Source organism: Polypterus senegalus, chromosome 14 (genome assembly GCF_016835505.1).
Source record: "Polypterus senegalus isolate Bchr_013 chromosome 14, ASM1683550v1, whole genome shotgun sequence".
Taxonomy (NCBI): domain Eukaryota; kingdom Metazoa; phylum Chordata; class Cladistia; order Polypteriformes; family Polypteridae; genus Polypterus; species Polypterus senegalus.
Window position 1 is genome coordinate 73,011,114 of NC_053167.1, and position 19,176 is coordinate 73,030,289.

Consider the following 19,176-nt stretch of genomic DNA (forward strand, 5'->3'; position numbering starts at 1 on the left):
TGCTTTGTTTCCGCAGTAGCTGCACTTATGAATAAGCTTGTATGCGTTTTTCTTCAGCGCTCTTTGGAGCTCTTCCTTGTTTTCTACGTACTGCGTTCACAGTCAGTTCACGTGATTACGTGGGAGACGTGATGATGTGACACGCAACTCCACCCCCATGGCCATCAAGCTGAAGTCCATTACAGTATATGGAGAAAAATAGGTTCTAGTTATGACCATTACGCGTATAATTTCGAAATGAAACCTGCCCAACTTTCTGTAAGCTGTAAGAAATGAGCCTGCCAAATTTCGGCCTTCTACCTACACGGGAAGTTTGAGAATTAGTGATGAGTGAGTCAGTCAGTCAGTCAGTGAGGGCTTTGCATTTTATTAGTATATATATATATATATATATATATATATATATATAGTGACAGGGGGCGCTGTCGCTCCCTTGAACCCTCCGATCAAATGTCAGACACCAATTTAAAGTCCAAATATTAACTTTATTTATTAACAACAGTGCACCAAGAACACTACTCTCCACAATACTCATTAATTACTAAACAATTCACTAATCAATAATCCTCCAACTCCCAGATGCATTGCCACCCTTCCACCCAGCTCAGTTCGCAGTCTGGGAGCTGTCACAGTCTTTTTATATTCCCAGACCCGGAAGTGTTCCAATCCCCAGTTCATGTGATCCTTATCACTTCCGGGTCAGATAAAAAGTCCTTTTCTTCATCCCAGAAGTACGTCACTTCTGCTGTCACTCTGCCTATGACGCACTTCCGGGTTATAGGGCACGCAGGTTTGTAAGGGAAAACTCCATAGTCCATGATTCCCTGTTGGCATCCGGGGCACCTCCATGCTGCAGGGAGAGCGCCATCTGGAGGCCTCAGGTTATTGGCTGTGATGACAAGCCGGCCATAGACCACAATATATATATATACACAGTGGTGTGAAAAACTATTTGCCCTCTTCCTGATTTCTTATTCTTTTGCACGTTTGACACACAAAATGTTTCTGATCATCAAACACATTTAACCATTAACCATTAGGGCCATATAGGTTTGGATTTTTTTTTCTCCCTAAATAATAAAAACCATCATTTAAAAACTGCATTTTGTGTTTACTAGTGTTATATTTGACTAATGGTTAAATGTGTTTGATGATCAGAAACATTTTGTGTGACAAACGTGCAAAAGAATAAGAAATCAGGAAGAGGGCAAATAGTTTTTCACACCACTGTATATATATACACACATACTGTAAATGGATTAATATACATTTTTTGTTAGATATATGGTGAAAACTTTTTTTTAGGTAAGCCTTGTTTCAGATAAGTACAGAAAAAAATAATACAACAGTTGTAATTATTGAGAAGCATTTTATTTTCTTTTTATACCATATATATTATAGATGCGTGTTTTTGTACATATTTTATTAAAGTATTTATTTTAATTAAATGTTATTTATTTTAGTATTTTTATGGCCACTGAACAATAAAGCCTACAGAATTTCATTTTGTTAATAAAATGAACAGTTAACTCAAGTGGTTGATTATAAAAATACACCTTAATATAGAACATTATGCTTCTATGCATCTGGTTATTCAGGAGCTTAGTGTAAAAAGTTTTTTAAAGGGATAATGCAAAAAAATTAAAACTATATCTGAATTGGCCAATAAAATAAAATGAAATTTTAGTGATTGATGTCGCCCTTGAAAAACCATCTCATAGCATCTTTAGTTTATAGTGATTTTCTTGTTTCACAACCAAGTCAACATGGATGCCAAACATCACAAAATCAAGTAAAATGCTATCATTGAAATTTCTAATTTTACAGAACAACATGTCATTAAAAGTTTATTCTTACATAACCATTTTATACAAAGACTAGTCCCTTTACTATGCTTTATAGTGAAGAAATAGGCTGCAGACTTATGTTGTGGCAGGATGTTGCTTGAAGATGACGCAAACTCTGGTTTGTCTTCTACATCAATGACATAATAAAATATTGCCCCCATGGAGTGAATCTTAACAGAGAATTGAAGTAATGGTGTGTGAGATAGAAGAAACTATAGGTCTTTTGGGGATCAATTAAGTCCATTCTTCTTGAACAGTTAGACACTAGAAGAATGCTGAATCATGACATGAATCTCCATCTATGAATTTGGTCTAAGAAAAATTTAAGATTTTTTTTTTTAAATTGGGGTTAGAAAGTTAGATACATTACCCAAAGTCCAGACAACTTTTGAAACAGAAGAACCTTAGTGATTCTAAAGTACCAAACAAATTACAATCAAGTGTCATGTATAGGCCTTCAACAATCTATACTAATAAAAGGCAAAGCCCTCACTGACTCATCACTAATTCTCCAACTTCCTGTGTAGGTAGAAGGCTGAAATTTGGCAGGCTCATTCCTTACAGCTTACTTACAAAAGTTGGGCAGGTTTCATTTCGAAATTCTACGCGTAATGGTCATAACTGGAACCTATTTTTCTCCATATACTGTAATGGACGTTAGCCCGACGGCCGTGGGGGGGGCTGAGCTGCGTGTTACATCATTACGCCTCCCATGTAATCACATGAACTGACTGTGACCGCAGTACCTAGAAAAGAAGGAAGAGCCCCCAAAGAGCCCTGAAGAAAAACGTGGAATACTTTATTCGCGAGATACAAGTTTAATGAGAAGACACGAGGTATAAACGAGACTTTGGATCACTTTGTAACGGAGTTAAACTTGGTGTAGCAAACTAATATTAAGGCGCTTCGCACTTTCTTTTACACGTATACGATTATGAGGTCGTCAGGTCGGATTATGAGGACACGCACAGGAGTGGAGGACCGACAGTGCCATCCCGAAGAAGTAAATGGCAGGGCCGTCTCTCCAGTCTACACGAGACACACCGCGACGCTCATATCGTCAGTGAAGACCTCTCTTTACACTGTATTAAAGAAAAAGGCAAGTTTCCTTTCTTTACACCTTTTTTCCTTTTATCCCCAACCAAAGCCTTTCTCTCTTAACACTGCAGAGCACACAAAATTGATTTTCTGTTAATTGCTGATAATGCCGGTAAGGCACATTACCACAGGCAGAAATTTTGATGTTCACATAGAAAATGTAATTTCTATACCACAGCCGTTGTGTAGCGCCTTTCAAAAGGGATCAGCTACCATGAGATGATCCATATACATTTTAGCTGCTGTTAATACTACTTACCTCTTATGTTATACCGGCTTTAAAATGTAGCTTACCTGAAACCACTCCACTGGTGCTCAGTGTATCTTTACTTCTTAAAACGTTAATGTTTTACTGTTTAATAGCTTATAGACTACATTTTATTTTTTTCCCTTGCACTCTGTGAGCGAGGCCAATGGCTGATCAGTTTTATATATATATATCATGGAAAAGTTGATTTATTTCAGTAATTCCATTCAAAAAGTGAAACTTGCATATTAGATTCATTCATTACACACAGACTAATGTATTTCAAATGTTTATTTCTTTTAATTTTGATGATTATATGTTTATTTCTTTTAATTTTGATGATTATAACTGACAACTAATGAAAATCCCAAATTCAGTATCTCGGAAAATTAGAATACCAATTAAGACCAATGCAAAAAGGTGCAATTACGACAGTATTTGTAGGACTTGTGTTGAAGTGACATTTGGCATCTGTCTAGCGTTGCAAGTATACAACCAGTTTCATCAATAACTTGACATCCAGCTTTTGAGAGTTTAAACATTCATAAACATCAAAGTGTCCACTACTGAAATCGTCACCTGTGAATCTAAAATGTTTAAGAGGCATTGTCCAAAGGTGTAAAATATTTGGCCATTTCGGTACACTTGAAAGTGACAACCAAACAATTCAACAGCAGACATCAACTCACATGCAGATGCATAGGTGAAGGGCTTAAGCATTTCACTCTTCTAGTGCTCCTGTGTAGTATAATTATCTCCTGTACCGTCATCAGTCCACTTCTTGAACCTGTCCCAGTCATTCAATGCATAAGACACAAATGTTTCTCCAGATATCAAGAGTGAGCCTGATATGGCCGTGCAATATGTAACAAAGAGAATGGAAAAGATAGGTGCCATCTCCGGGCATGGAAACCACTCGGTAAGTGACAGTTCTTTGATCGATGGTGATCACCTCGATAGACATGTTAATGCGGGTACGGTTGGAATGATAAAGGAAATGGGTACCTGAACAATGTTTAAAGTAAGTCTAAAATACCTACACAATAACTATAATCATAATAAATGAACAATAAAACAGCAGAGAAGCCGTGGATTAAATAAAAAGGCTGTAGTTATCAGCAGGGAGACGTGAATCCCGTGGCGAAGCAAGGAAGGGAATGTAGAGACTGGAGCGACGGACGACCTTATATAGGCTGGCAGCCAACAACGTGGGAGGCGTTGGGATGGGGGACCCAATGCCGCCTCACACGGTGACTGAGCTGAAGGCTATGGACGTATATATGTACGTAAGTAGGATTCAGTTAGCGTTGGGAACCCGCGTACCAGATTTCTAGAAGATGGGCCCATAAGTAACAAAGACCGTTGAAAAGTTCAATATGGCAGCCGACAGTGGCATCATACCACCGAAATAAGTACCAAATTTCAGCCTTCTACCTACACGGGAATTTGGAGAATTAGTGACGTTGGAAAGTTCAATATGGCGGCTGACAGTGGCGTCATACCACCGAAATAAGTACGTACATTGGTTTTGGTTAGCGCAGGGAAGCCGCCTACCAAATTTTGTGAAAATGGGGCCATAAATAAGAAAGTTCAACATAGCGGACGTTGTTGACTGTTATGACCGTTACGCGTAGAATTTCGAAATGAAACCTGCTTAACTTTTGTAAGTAAGCTGTAAGGAATGAGCCTGCCAAATTTCAGCCTTCTATCTACACGGGAAGTTGGAGAATTAGTGACGTTTGGAAAATTCAATATGGCCGCCGACAGTGGTGTCATACTACCGAAATAAGTACGTACATCGGTTTTGGTTAGTGCATGGAAGCCACCTACCAAATTTTGTGAAGATGGGGTCAGCCTTCTACCTTCACGGGAAGTTGGAAAATTAGTGACGTTGGAAAGTTCAATATGGCGGGCGACAGTACGTACAGTAATCCCTCGCTATATCGCGCTTCGACTTTCGCGGCTTCACTCTATCGCGGATTTTAAATGTAAGCACATCTAAATATATATCACGGATTTTTCGCTGGTTCGCGGACTTCTGCGGACAATGGGTCTTTTAATTTATGGTACATGCTTCCTCAGTTTGTTTGCCCAGTTGATTTCATACAAGGGACACTATTGGCGGATGGCTTAGAAGCTACCCAATCAGAGCATGTATTATATATTAACTAAAACTCCTCCATGCTATAAGATATGCTTGATTGTTTGCTTGTCTCTAACATTCTCTGCGCCTGACGGAGGGGCTGTGAGCAGAGGTGCTGTTTGCACAGAAGCTGTTTGCCTAGTGGATAGGGACGCACCTCTAAGAAATGCCGCTTTATCGCAGTGCTTCCAAAAGCACACTTATTGATTTTTTGATTGTTTGCTTTAATCTCGCTCTCTCTCTGACGTTCTCTGCGCCTGACGGAGGAGATGTGAGCAGAGGGGCTGTTTGCACTGAGGATGTTTGCTTAGAAGATACTGACGCTCCTCTAAAAAATGCAGCGGCAAACTTAAAAGCACACGTATTGATTTTATGATTGTTTGCTTTTCTTTGCAAGCGCTCTCTTTCTCCCACTCTGAAATTCTCTGCTCCTGAAGAGAAGAAGATATATTTGCATTCTTTTAATTGTGAGAAAGAACTGTCATCTCTGTCTTGTCATGCAGCACAGTTTAAACTTTTGAACTAAGGGTGTTATTTCATGTCTAGAGGGCTCTAATAATGTTAACAGTGTGGGAGAGTTTATAAGGGCTTAAAATATATAAAAATAACTATACAAACATATGGTTTCTACTTCGTGGATTTTCATCTATCGCGGGGGATTCTGGAACGCAACCCCCGCGATCGAGGAGGGATTACTGTACATCGGTTTCGGTTAACGCAGGAAAGCTGCTTACCAAATTTCGTGAAGATGGGGCCATAAATAAAGTTCAACATGGCGGACGTTGTCGACCGTTATCGACCGTTATGACCGTTACGTGTTGAATTTCGAAACGAAACCTACTTAACTAAGTACTTAAGTAAGCTGTAAGGAATAAGCCTGGCAAATTTCAGCCTTCTACCTACACGGGAAGTTGGAGAATTAGTGATGAGTGAGTGAGTCAGTGAGGGCTTTGCCTTTTATTAGTATAGATGGATACTTTATTCCTCATCAATAATTATTTTGGTAAAGCCATACTCAGTGTGATCCTCCTTCCATGTTCTAATTTTTTCGTGACTAGCCATGATTACATGAACGGTAAAAAAGTAAGAGCGAAGCGAGGGTGACATATCCAGGCAGGCACAAAAATTAAAGGAACACTTTAAAGAAACACATTAGATACATCAGATCTCAATATGAAGTTGGATATCTATACAAATAACGACAGGGCAATGTCTTAGGAACAAAAGGATGCCAAGTCTTTTAATGGAAATAAAAGTTTTCTGCCTACAGAGGGCTCAATTGTGTAGACACCCTAAAATCAGAGTGAAATGAAGATGTGGCAGGCTAGTCCATTTTTTCAAAAACTTAATTTCTGCTACTCATAATGCTTTTCAGTATCTTGTGTGGCCCCCACGAGCTTGTATGCATGCTTGACAACGTCGGGGCATGCTCCTAATGAGACGACGGATGGTGTCTTGTGGCACTTCCTCCCAGATCTGTATGAGGGCATCCCTGAGCTGTTGTACAGTCTGAGGAGCAACCTGGCGCCTAATGGACCGAAACATAATGTCCCACAGATGTTCTATTGGGTTTAAGTCAGGGGATCGTGAAGGCCATTCAATTGTTTCAATTCCTTCATCCTCCAGGTACTGCCTGCATACTCTTGCCACATGAGGCCGGGCATTGTCGTGCATTAGAAGGAAACCAGGACCTACTGCACCAGCGTAGGGTCTGACAATGGGTTCAAGGATTTCATCTCGATACCTTATGGCAGTCAGAGCACCATTTCCCACGCAGTAGATGTCTGTGCGTCCCTCCATGGATATGCCTCCCCAGACCATCACTGACCCACCACCAAACCTGTCATGTTGAACGCGTTGCAGGCAGCATATCGTTCTCCTTGTCTTCTCCAGACTCTTTCACGGCTATCACAGCTGCTCAGGGTGAACCTGCTCTCGTCTGTAAAAAGTACAGGGCGCCAGTGGTGGACTTGCCAATTCTGGTGTTCTTGAGCAAATGCCAGTCAAGCTCCACGGTGCTGGGCAGTGAGCACAGGGCCCACTACAGGACGTCGGGCCCTCAGGCCATCTTCATGAAGTCTGTTCCTGATTGTTTGGGTAGAGACATTCACACCAGTGGCCCTCTGGAGGTCATTCTGTAGGGCACGAGCAGTGCTCAGCCTGTTCCGCCTTGCACAAAGGAGCAGGTATCGGTCCTGCTGATGGGTTGAGGACCTTCTACGGCCCTGTCCAGCTCTCCGAGAATAACAGCCAGTCTCCTGAAATCTCCTCCATGTTCTGGAGATTGTGCTGGGAGACACATTAAACCTTCTTGCTGCAGCACGTGTGGATGTGCCATCCTGGAGAAGTTGGACAACCTGTGCAACTTCTGTAGGGTTAAGGAATCGCCTCATACTGCCAGTAGAGATATTACTCAAGCCAAAACTAGCACGAGTGGAAAACCAGCCAAAAAGATCAAGAGGGAGAAACTTGAAATGACCTCCACATGTAAAACCAGTCCTGTTTTGAGGGTTTTCTAATTGTTGCCACTTTAGTGCACCTGTCGTTAAGTCCATGAACACCAATACAGCTGAAAGTGATTAACAATGACCTCAGCTGCTTAACCAACCAGAAAATTATCAGACAGGTTTAATTGATTTCATGCCAGGCCCAATAAAAAAGTGTTCCTTTAATTTTTGTGAGCAGTATATATATATATATATATATATATATATATTAAAAAGTGTGTTATGTGTTTTGTGTATATATATATTTGTGTGTGTGTGTATGTATATATATATATATATATATATATATATATATATATATATATATATATATATGTGTGTACAGCATATTTATCTGTATGTATATGTGTGTGTATACAGTGGCTTTAAAAAGTATTTTCCACATTTTGTCACATTACAGCCACAAACATGAATCAATTTCATTGGAATTCCACGTGAAAGACCAATACAAAGTGGTGTACACTTGAGAAGTGGAGCGAAAATCATACATGATTCCAAAAATTTTTTCAAATAAATAACTGCAAAGTGGGGTGTGCGTAATCATTCAGCCCCCTTTGGTTTGAGTGCAGTCAATTGCCCATAGACATTGCCTGATGAGTGCTAATGACTAAATAGAGTGCACCTGTGTGTAATCTAATATCATTACAAATACAGCTGCTCTGTGACGGCCTCAGAGGTTGTCTAAGAGAATATTGGGAGCAACAACACCATGAAGTCCAAAAAACATACCAGACAGGTCAGGGATAAAGTTATTGAGAAATTTAAACCAGGCTTAGGCTACAAAAAGATTTCCAAAGCTTTGAACATCACACGGAGCACTGTTCAAGCGATCATTCAGAAATGGAAGGAGTATGGCACAACTGTAAACCTACCAAAACAAGGCCGTCCACCTAAACTCACAGGCCGAACAAGGAGAGCGCTGATCAGAAATGCAGCCAAGAGGCCCATGGTGACTCTGGACGAGCTGCAGAGATCTACAGCTCAGGTGGGGGAATCTGTCCATAGGACAACTATTAGTCGTGCACTGCACAAAGTTGGCCTTTATGGAAGAGTGGCAAGAAGAAAGCCATTGTTAACAGAAAACCATAAGAAGTCCCGTTTGCCACAAGCCATGTGGGGGACACAGGAAACATGTGGAAGAAGGTGCTCTGGTCAGATGAGAACAAAATGGAACTTTTTGGCCAAAATGCAAAACGCTATGTGCGGCGGAAAACTAACACTGCACATCACTCTGAATACACATCCCCACTGTCATATATGGTGGTGGCAGCATCATGCTCTGGGGGTGCTTCTCTTCAGCAGGGACAGGGAAGCTTGTCAGAGTTGATGGGAAGATGGATGGAGCCAAATACAGGGCAATCTTGGAAGAAAACCTCTTGGAGTCTGCAAAAGACTTGAGACTGGGGCGGAGGTTCACCTTCCAGCAGGACAACGACCCTAAACATAAAGCCAGGGCAACAATGGAATGGTTTAAAACTAAACATATCCATGTGTTAGAATGGCCCAGTCAAAGTCCAGATCTAAATCCAATCGAGAATCTGCGGCAAGATCTGAAAACTGCTGTTCACAAACGCTGTCCATCTGATCTGACTGAGCTGGAGCTGTTTTGCAAAGAAGAATGGACAAGGATTTCAGTCTCTAGATGTGAAAAGCTGGTAGAGACATACCCTAAAAGACTGGCAGCTGTAATTGATGCAAAAGGTGGTTCTACAAAGTATTGACTCAGGGGGCTAAATAATTATGCACACCCCACTTTTCAGTTATTTATTTGTAAAAAATGTTTGGAATCATGTATGATTTTCGTTCCACTTCTCACGTGTACACCACTTTGTATTGGTCTTTCACGTGGAATTCCAATAAAATTGATTCATGTTTGTGGCTGTAATGTGACAAAATGTGGAAAAGTTCAAGGGGGCCGAATACTTTTGAAAGCCACTGTATATATTTATATATATGTAGATGTGTATATGTATATATCTATAGATATGTGTATGTGTGGATATGTGTATATGTAGATATGTTTATATGTATATATGTCTATGTATAAATGTTTATATGTGTGTGTGTGTATATGTATGTGTGTATGTATGTATATATATATATATATATATGTATGTATATATATATATATATATATATATGACAGCAACACTCATATCAATGACAAAATTACATTACAATTACATTAATAATCATGGTACGTTATTTTTAAAATTTTTCCTTTTCTTTTTCATAACTTCTTTAACACACTACTTCTCCTCTGTGACGCGCAGGTATTCTGCTAGTCAGTGATAAAAATAACTGCAAACGAATTTTGTGACTGATTAGTTGCTCATTTATCTATTACATATATCACTTCATTAGTGCATGGACACATTTTGAGTATGTAAATTCAGTGGAGGTTCAAAGAGGAAAGAACTCATAAGTCTGGAGTAATTTTAACTTCACAGCTGCTTAGAAGTCTGTGTTTTGCAAGATCTGTGAAAGTGAGCTACTTCAGTATGGGAGAGCTGTGATAGGAGCAGCTGAAAAGAAAATAGGTAATGATGATCACCTCCTCACTAACTCGTACTTTGGGATATTAAATTACCACCCTCAGGATCATTTCCTTATTTTTCTTCTGGCAGCTCAAAATGCTTATATAACAGTGTAAAATTCTGAGACATCAACAATATGCAAAATCTTTCTTTAGATAATTAAGGCTGTTGTTTAGTGTTATGCTTTAAGAAAAGAAGGTTTCAAGTTCATGACACTCTGTTCATCTTGCAGTCTTTGCTGCCATATGATAAAATCAAGCAATATGCTCTAGCAAACTCTATTGATGGTTAACAGCGATTTCAGCCTTCATCCCCCATGAACTAATTTATTTGCTTTTGAAGACTCAGACTCCTTAAATGTTTCTTTTTCCTTAGCCTCCTTACCATTACATTTTCTCTCAAAAAAAAACACGCAAAAAGCATTGCATTTTCTGGCTTGAAAAATTACATCTTTATTAAATCTCTTCTTTCTACTGTAAAATGTGCATTACACCAAAAGCACAAAGTCAGAAGTTTAGAAAGTATAATAATGACACAAATAATAATAGTGATGAGTAATAATAATATAAACAGCATAAAGCAGATGTGTGAGTTATGCGAGTGTCACTTCTGGATTCCCAGAGTCTCTTTCAGTTTCACTTACGTTTCAGTTTTACCTCGTGAAGATAAATTCAATTCATCACCTCTGCTGACTTGTATAGCCGAAGTAAACCTCGGGTCTTACACGAGATGCATCTATACAGATGCCCGAGTGACACTCCGGACTAACGCTTTTAGCATGTTTTTACAGCCCAAGTGATACTCTGGTCTAACACTAAAGAGGTTGATTAGCAGCCAAAAAATATTGAGATACAAAATGAGCCAAAACATGACCAGCAAACTTGTCTGTCATACAATATCTGAAAATAAAGAAAGATAAAGGTCTTGGGGATGTTGATCTGGTCAGATCCCCAAAACAGTGCTTTTAGAAAAGAGGAAATCAACAATTTCAGAAATGTATGCTATTGCACAATGAGAGCAACAAGCCATGTAATTACAGAGCAGGTTTAATTAACAACAAGAATTGGTGCCAAATTAAGTTAACTGGTTGGAGTGAAACTGGTTGGAGTTTGAGGCCCTGACTTAGTTGGTCTTCTGTTGACTCACTCACTTCATACTTTGTTTCTGTTTGGATGCCATTTAAGGAAAGAAATTAAGTAATTCAGAGGAATGATGAAGAAATTCAAGGGAACAAATCTTTAAAAACAAGTCCATCAAAGTTAATTCAAAAGAAGCTAATTAGCAGCAAAAATAGGTCACTAATTAAGAAAAAGGTTAGAATGAAAACCTGCAGCCACCGTGGCCCTGCAGGACCGGAGTTTGGGACCCCTATCATAGAAGATTCACTAAAGTTGAGCATTCAGTACACTGGCTAAAGCATTAAACTTCTTACATTGTTCTAAAACAACAAATTGTAAATGGAGATTTTTCATTTTTTCATTGATTGACTTTCTTACTTCTGGCTCAAATCATGGTTACAAGGTGCCAGAACAGATTATGATAGTGTCTAGAGCAAACTAGAGGCATTAAAACAAATACTTACTTTATGTTGGTGTATAAGACATTGTTTTATTAGCGAAGTTTGCTGAATTCCATGCATACAATCATTCATTATCCGAACTTGCTTTATCCATTATAGGATTGGTGTGTTCTCTTTCTTGCATTTGCCTATAGACACTGTAAAAATCTTACCTTTTCCCTTTTGGACAGTCAAGTGTAATGGCCACAGTATACCACTATTTAGAAACATGTTGTCAGAATAATTTGCAGGTCTGGGAGTTGCGTGTTTAAAACTGGTTAGCTGTTGAAAGGGATATGGAAAGAAATAACAAAGGAAACTGTGGTATATCCTGTGAAGTTTGAAGCCCATTTATAGACATAGAAGACATACAGCTGCCTGTGTCTACTATGACACTGTGTTGTTCAAGGGCTTCCCTCAGATGTTTTTATTTTGAACTGTAAGTCAGCATTTTAAAAGCACCTTTCATTTACTGGCACATTTTCTTTATCATAATATTTCTGCCTTGAGCTTTAGGGAAACAGATTTAAAAATGTTATTGGAGCTGTAGTTTTTAAAGAACACAATTCTAGTCTGCAGGCAACCATGCTAGATACACCCTCAAATGTATAAAGAAGAAACTGCAAATGTTTTCATCTTTTTGTGGAACTCTTTTTTTGATTCTCTTCATTTAGATATACTGAACTTTTGAAGATGGTGTCTTATGTGAAATATATCATAATAAATTAACATCTACCTCTTTTCAAGTGAAGGATTGTTACATTATTATTTGTTTTTCATGTTGCATTGAAATTCAGAAAGTGTTTATATTTGAGCAGGAGTTATTCCCTTTTCATTCTAAAGAACAGTACTGAAAAAATCTTTTTACTTTTGAATCTTTAAAATGGTTTTGTCATTAACTGTTACAGTTTTGCTGCTAAAAAGAGAAGTAAGATATACTTTATCTTATTGGTAATGTCTCAGACTACCATGAAAAATGTTAATGCAAGGCTTTCATGACAGTGATTTCTTTATCTTTTCCTATAGGTTCTGTGACCTAGTCTTCCAAGGCCCACTGTCTGTTCAGGAGGATTGGATCAAACACTTGCAAAGACACATAATGAATGCAAATGTTCCAAGAACTGGTGCTGGCATGGTAGAAGTGACCTCAATACCTGAAGTATCTTCCACACAGGAACAAGTTCCTACACTTGTAACACAAACAGCGTCATGAAGACTGGAGATACAAACTGTATTGAAATTCCAAAAAAAAAAAAAGAGAAAAAGTGAATATATATTTTATTAAAAACAAAACTGATGCATACCAACTTTATCATCCCTTTTTATATCAATATATCTTCTTGACACCTAAGGCAATTATGTAACCTACAGTATACGTCCAGTAATGCTACAGAAAAATGGCACTTAGGGAGTCCCAATTTTAATTAATTAACCAAGAACTCTGCATCATAGGATTCATAATAAGATTGTCACAATATGTAACAGTGTTTTTCCTCAGTTTCAACTTTGACATAGCTTAAGCATACATAATATTAAATATAAAGCTCTTTATCATCCTGGTAGTATAATGGTCCAATTAAACATCTAAATTGTGAATTCATTACCAAAACAACAACCTGTACCTCAAATCACAAGAAAACACTTAGCCAGCTAGAGAAAATTGTTCTCTTTATGTAGTACCTTAGGCAGATTTTGCATGAACTGTAAATGGCCTTATATTAGAATGAGCTAGAGTGATAGTATTTTCATAACAGAAGGATAGAATTTAATGTAAACCTTATTGCTCATTGTAGATGTTTTGGATTTTCTTCTACACTGGAAAAAAGAAATAATTTGGAGAGCCAGGATCATTTTTATGGTTATTTTTTGAGTAGACAAACAATGTTCAGTTATACAAAATGATATTTTCACATGTTTCTACAGAATGTTTATGAAGCTGAAATTTGTTTTTGAAACATTGATTCAGTTCAATTCATGACAAGCGTTACAAATAAAATCTTGATGTACAATTGAATGGGTAAGATTTGAAAGTCAGAAAGAAATCTTTGGTGCCTAAGTAATATTTTCAGATTATGACACACAAATTTGTTCTGCAGATGCACATTGTCTGTACATTGCATATCTTTGGTATTCCATTATTTAGTCATTCCCAATACCATTGCTACCTAATATTAAAAACCCTGATGTTAAAACTACCTTTTTAGAATGGTTGAGGTGGTATGCCGATTAATATGTGCTAAAATTATTTGCAAAAAAAGCCTTTCAAAAAAAAAAAAAAAAAAAGAAGAAAAAAAGTAATGGTGCTGATAACTTCCTACCTTCCACATACTTAAAACAGTTATGCTTTTAGTTTAATTTTTTTGAGATGTGAGTTTATGAGTAGTGAATGTAACGAAAGCAGGTTAAACATTTCTTTGTGTTTAATTTTTGGATGTAATGAGATTCGGGTATGTTATGTGTAATCATTGAGCTTGTCGCTGTACATAATGCTATCTTTTGCTGTAATAAAAAGATAAGACTTTTTATTTGGTAAATGTTTTTTGCTTTTTATTGAATATTTACTTCAACCAGTTTGTACATGGCAAATTTTAATTTTATTTGTCACTTGTTCTAGTGAGAAAAGATGAATGGTATTGATTATAAAGATATCATTAATATATCTTGTCACTCTACATGTTTTTGACTCTCTCTTGGCTAATTCATTAGTCAATTTTTGGGGTAAAAAAAAAGTTAGGACAATAAAAAATATTTAATAGGCAGAAAGAATTGGTTTTAAAAAAAAAAACTGACCATAATTAAAAACAAATATAAAAAATGTTCCTATGAAAAATGTGTTATTTGTTTTTTTTGATACACGCTTATTTTCAATTTGGTGCATGCAGTATGTTACTGAAAAGTTGGGACAAGGAAATGTAAAATTAGGAAAGTTGTGAATGTTCAAGAAATGTGCTGAACAGGTAACACTATTCACACCTAGGTATAAAAAGAGCATCCCCAAAAGGCTCAGCTGTTTGTCATCAATGATGGGTTGAGGTTTGATAATTTGCCAATAATAAAATAATCCAGTTCACAAACATTTCTTACTGCAGAATTTTATTAAAACATTCAGGGGATTCACAGAAATCTCTGTTTATAAAGGACAAGGTCAGAAATGAATACTGAATGCCCATAGAATTCAGTCCTTCACAGGGCATTACATTAAAGTTAAGGATGTACCTCAGTGTTGACAATGTCCAGAAATGCCCGTCAATGTCTATGGGCTTGAGGTCACCTGAAATGGGTTGAAGCAAAGTGAAAATATGTGCTGTTGATGGATGAGCCAACCTTTCAGATTGTTTATGAAAGTAATGGACATTGTGTTCCCTAGGCAAAAGTAAAAAGGGACCACCTTAAAACTTGCAGTTCAAAAGACAGCATATGTCATGGTCTTGGGAGTGTGTAAAGGCACCATTGAAGAATACACATCTCAGGGATTTTCAGGGATATCTCTGCTCATTTCAGCAAGACAACACCAAGCCACATTCATAATTCTTCTTAAACAGTGTGAGTGCTGGACTAGCATGCCTGTGGTCTAGACCAGTGATTCCCAACCACTGTGCCGCGGCACATTAGTGTGCCGTGAGAGATCATCAAGTGTACCGTGGAAAATTATTCAATTTCACTTAATTGGTATGAAAATGATTATTTATTTACTGCAAATAATTTGTCTTTGATCGTCTATGGGACAGTGATAGGCAGAACAATTAAATACTCTTAATCTGTGTATCTACCTGTTGCCATTCAAACAGTAGAATTAGTGATGCTTCGGCTGTGACAGCAGTGATAGCAATGGATAAATATCTCAAAAGAAAAAGTACACAATCCGAACTGGGTCCTGGAGAAAATTGTGACCCAGATGAAGGCCCTCGTATGAGTAGTGGTCAGAAGAAAGCTCAGCTTTGTGAACAGACTAAGAAACAGGCATCTTTAGCGAGGAAAACCACAAAGACAAATGAGGGAGCTCTCAAAGCTAGCTACAAAGTTGCTGAACTCATCACCAAATCAAAACAGGCACACACAGTGGCAGAGACATTACTGCCTGTCTGCAAAATAATTGCAAATGAGATATTCGGCCCTGGTGCTCTTAAAGAAGCAGCCCAAGTCCCTCTCTCAAATAATACAGTTTCCAGATGTATTGATGAGATGTCTGCAGACATTGAAAGAATTGTTTTGGAAAAGTTGCATGCCAGTGGAAAATTTGCATTGCAAGTCGATGAATCTACGGATATCAGTGGACATGCACAACTTTTGTGCACTATGTAGATGGAGACATCATCAGAGAAAACTTCCTGTTTTGCAAGGAATTGCCAGAAAGAACAACAGGAGAGGAAATTTTTCGAGTTGTATCAAAGTGCTTTGAACAAGGAGGACTTAGGTGGGAAAGCTGCATAAGTGTTTGCACTGATGGAGCTGCTGCCCTGTTCGGGCGCACCAAAGGATTTGTAAGCAGAGTGAAAGAGCAACATTCAGATGTTATTGCGACTGAATGTTTTCTACACCATGAAGCACTCATTGCCAAGACATTACCAGCAGACCTAGCTCCCGTATTGGACGATTTTGTGCGTATGATAAACTTTGTGAAAACAAGACCTGTAAAAAGTCGCATGTTTGCATCATTGTGTGAGGAAATGGGAGTGGAGCATAAAGTGCTATTGCTGCATACGGAGGTCTGGTGGTTGTCCCGTTGCAAATTTTAGCCTGTGTGTATGAACTGCGGGAGGAACTAAAAAGTGTTTTTGACAAATGAGAGGTGTGACGACGTTAAGTTGCTTTCAAGTAACGAGTGGTGTGCAAGACTAGCATGTCTGGCGGATATATTTCAACATTTCAATGACCTGAACACACGTATGCAAGGCCGAAATAAAAACCTGCTCACAAGAGCAGATAAAATAAATGGATTTCCTTCAAAGTTGCAGCTCTGGCAACAACATGTGGAAAGTGCCAACCTTGACATGTTCCCACACATCCAGAAATGGCAAGGTATCAACATTGCTGCACTGTGTGAGACAGTTGGCAAGCATTTGAAAACTCTTGAACAGAACTTGTCATTTTATTTCCCACTATTTCCCATCATTTCCACTGATTGCCTTGACTGGGTTAGGAAGCCATACAGCTCATCCGCAGTTGGAAAGGACATGACTTTGCAGGAACAGGAGAAAATAACTGTACTGAGAGAAAATAGTGGTTTAAAGCTGAGCTTTGCTGATCTACTGTTGGACAGTTCTTGGCTGACTGCTGCTAAGGAGTTCCCCATTCTGGCAAGCAGAGCTATTTCAGCCCTGCTCCCATTTTCCACAACCTACCTATGCGAGCTTAGCTTTTCAAGCATGACTGCTAAAAAAACTAAAAAAAGAGAGAGACTCAGAGCTGTTGAAAAAGATCTTCGTGTGTGTCTTTCTTCAATTCCTGCGTGTATATCAGCATCGTGTTCAACTAAACAGGCCCAGGTTTCACACTAAGTAAGTAAATTGTGAGTAAATTGAAACTAGAAGATAATTATATTTCATTACATATACTTTTTGTGACATTTTTGTTTGGTGGTGTGCCGTGGGATTTTTCTAATGTAAAATATGTGCCATGGCTCAAAAAAGGTTGGGAAACACTGGTCTAGACTATCTCCCTTTGAAAATGTGTGACGCATTATGAAGTGCAACTTACAGCAGTGAAAAGTCCAGACGTTTAAGCAGCTGAAGACTTGATTGGAGGAAGAATGAAAAAATTTCACTTTCAAAACTAGAAAAATTGTTGCTCTCAGTCCTCCAACAATTACATGATGTTATGAAAAGGAAAGGAGACGTAACACTGTGGGAACCATGGCCTTGCTCCAGCCCCAGGCTTTTGGAATGTGTTTCAGGAATCAAATTCTGAATGAGCTTTTACTTACACAAAAGCAATAAAGTTGGTATGTTGAAAACATTACATTTCTTTGTCTTTTAACTGTTTTTAATTTAATGCAGATCAAAGAGGATTTAATAGTCACTAAACATGTCTGTTAGTTATTTATGTATAGACGGCATGCTTCATATTCTTGGATATCGGCACTGTGTTGCATAAATGAGAGGCAGTTATCAAATGCAGGATTAATAAAAAATATTTCGCATTTCAGTCTAATGTTAAAATAGTAAGAGTTAAAAATTAGTTCAGTCGGAATATCTACAAATCATTTTGGCATACAGTATATGATGAATGCCATGGAACATCTATTGTTATGCAGTAAAATGAGTGTTAGAGTATCTGTAAATGTAAGAAAACCCAAACAATTCATCTGGTCCTGTTTTTTTTCTTCTATCATCTGAGCCTCTTCTAAGCTTTCTTTCTTGCTTTCTTGCTATTCATACGTAGATGTCACATCATCAGCTGGGGACTGGAACATCAGAGGTTCAGCAAAGTGTGATAAAACTGTTTTTCAAGGTCCCAAAATGGAATCATATTTCGGTACAGTAAAAACTGTTTTGGCAGAAAGGGGTTTTAGATTAATTAGATATGGAGAAGCAGATGGACTAAGTCATGCTGTGATTCACCTTCCAGGGATTGGTGTTAGCATGGCTAACTCTCAGATCAGTTAATGCATTCTCATTGGTGTCCAGAACCATTTTAAACAACTCTTAGCTCATTGGGGCTTTCAGATGCCAGTAACAGCTTCCATCATACATCACTGACATGTGCATCGTTAATTGTAGGCAAATACACAGTTTAGATACAGTATATTGGACTATATATTCATCCAGCTTATATTGTCACATGTATACTGCATACAGCTGCATCCATGTTTGTATAATGTAGATGTGCTTGAAGTGCTGTGTGAGCTGGAGCTATCCTCCTCCTCCTTCTTCACGTTACATAATTGGCTTCTGAAAATTTCTTTATGGTCAAGGTGCATGTCTCAGTCTCAAGCTTGTTGCCTATGTAGTTTGCTATAAAAAAGGTGTGAGCCTTGGTAACTTCATCTAGGCTGGAGCTGCCTTTCTTCTTCAATCTTTCACATAATCGGCTTTTGCAATTTGCCTCACACTCAGCAGATCCATCCCCAGTAGTTTGTGAGTACCAGCAGGTTGTGCTCAGCAGTAGATGGGGCTGTCATTCTCCTCCTAATCACATAATTGGCTTCTGCAGTTTGTTTAGCTGGCAGCACGTGTTATAGTTTGATCTTTTGTTTTTTTTATCAGCAATGCCATATGAACGTGCAGCTATTGTTTTGCT

The 19,176-nt window shown here is 38.2% G+C and overlaps 1 protein-coding gene across 5 annotated transcripts in view; it reads left to right on the plus strand.

The window, feature by feature from the left end:
- znf644b (zinc finger protein 644b) overlaps nucleotides 1-14,465 on the plus strand; it is a 131,044-nt gene extending 116,579 nt beyond the window's left edge. For 4 of the 5 annotated variants that reach the window (XM_039735564.1, XM_039735568.1, XM_039735565.1 and 1 more), the window contains one exon: nucleotides 12,964-14,465. In XM_039735564.1, coding sequence (XP_039591498.1) covers nucleotides 12,964-13,150 — 187 coding nt within the window. In that variant the 3' untranslated portion in view covers nucleotides 13,151-14,465. The remainder of the gene's footprint in view (nucleotides 1-12,963) is intronic. The other variant, XM_039735569.1, reaches the window with a different exon arrangement.
- Nucleotides 14,466-19,176: the final 4,711 nt, after the last annotated feature.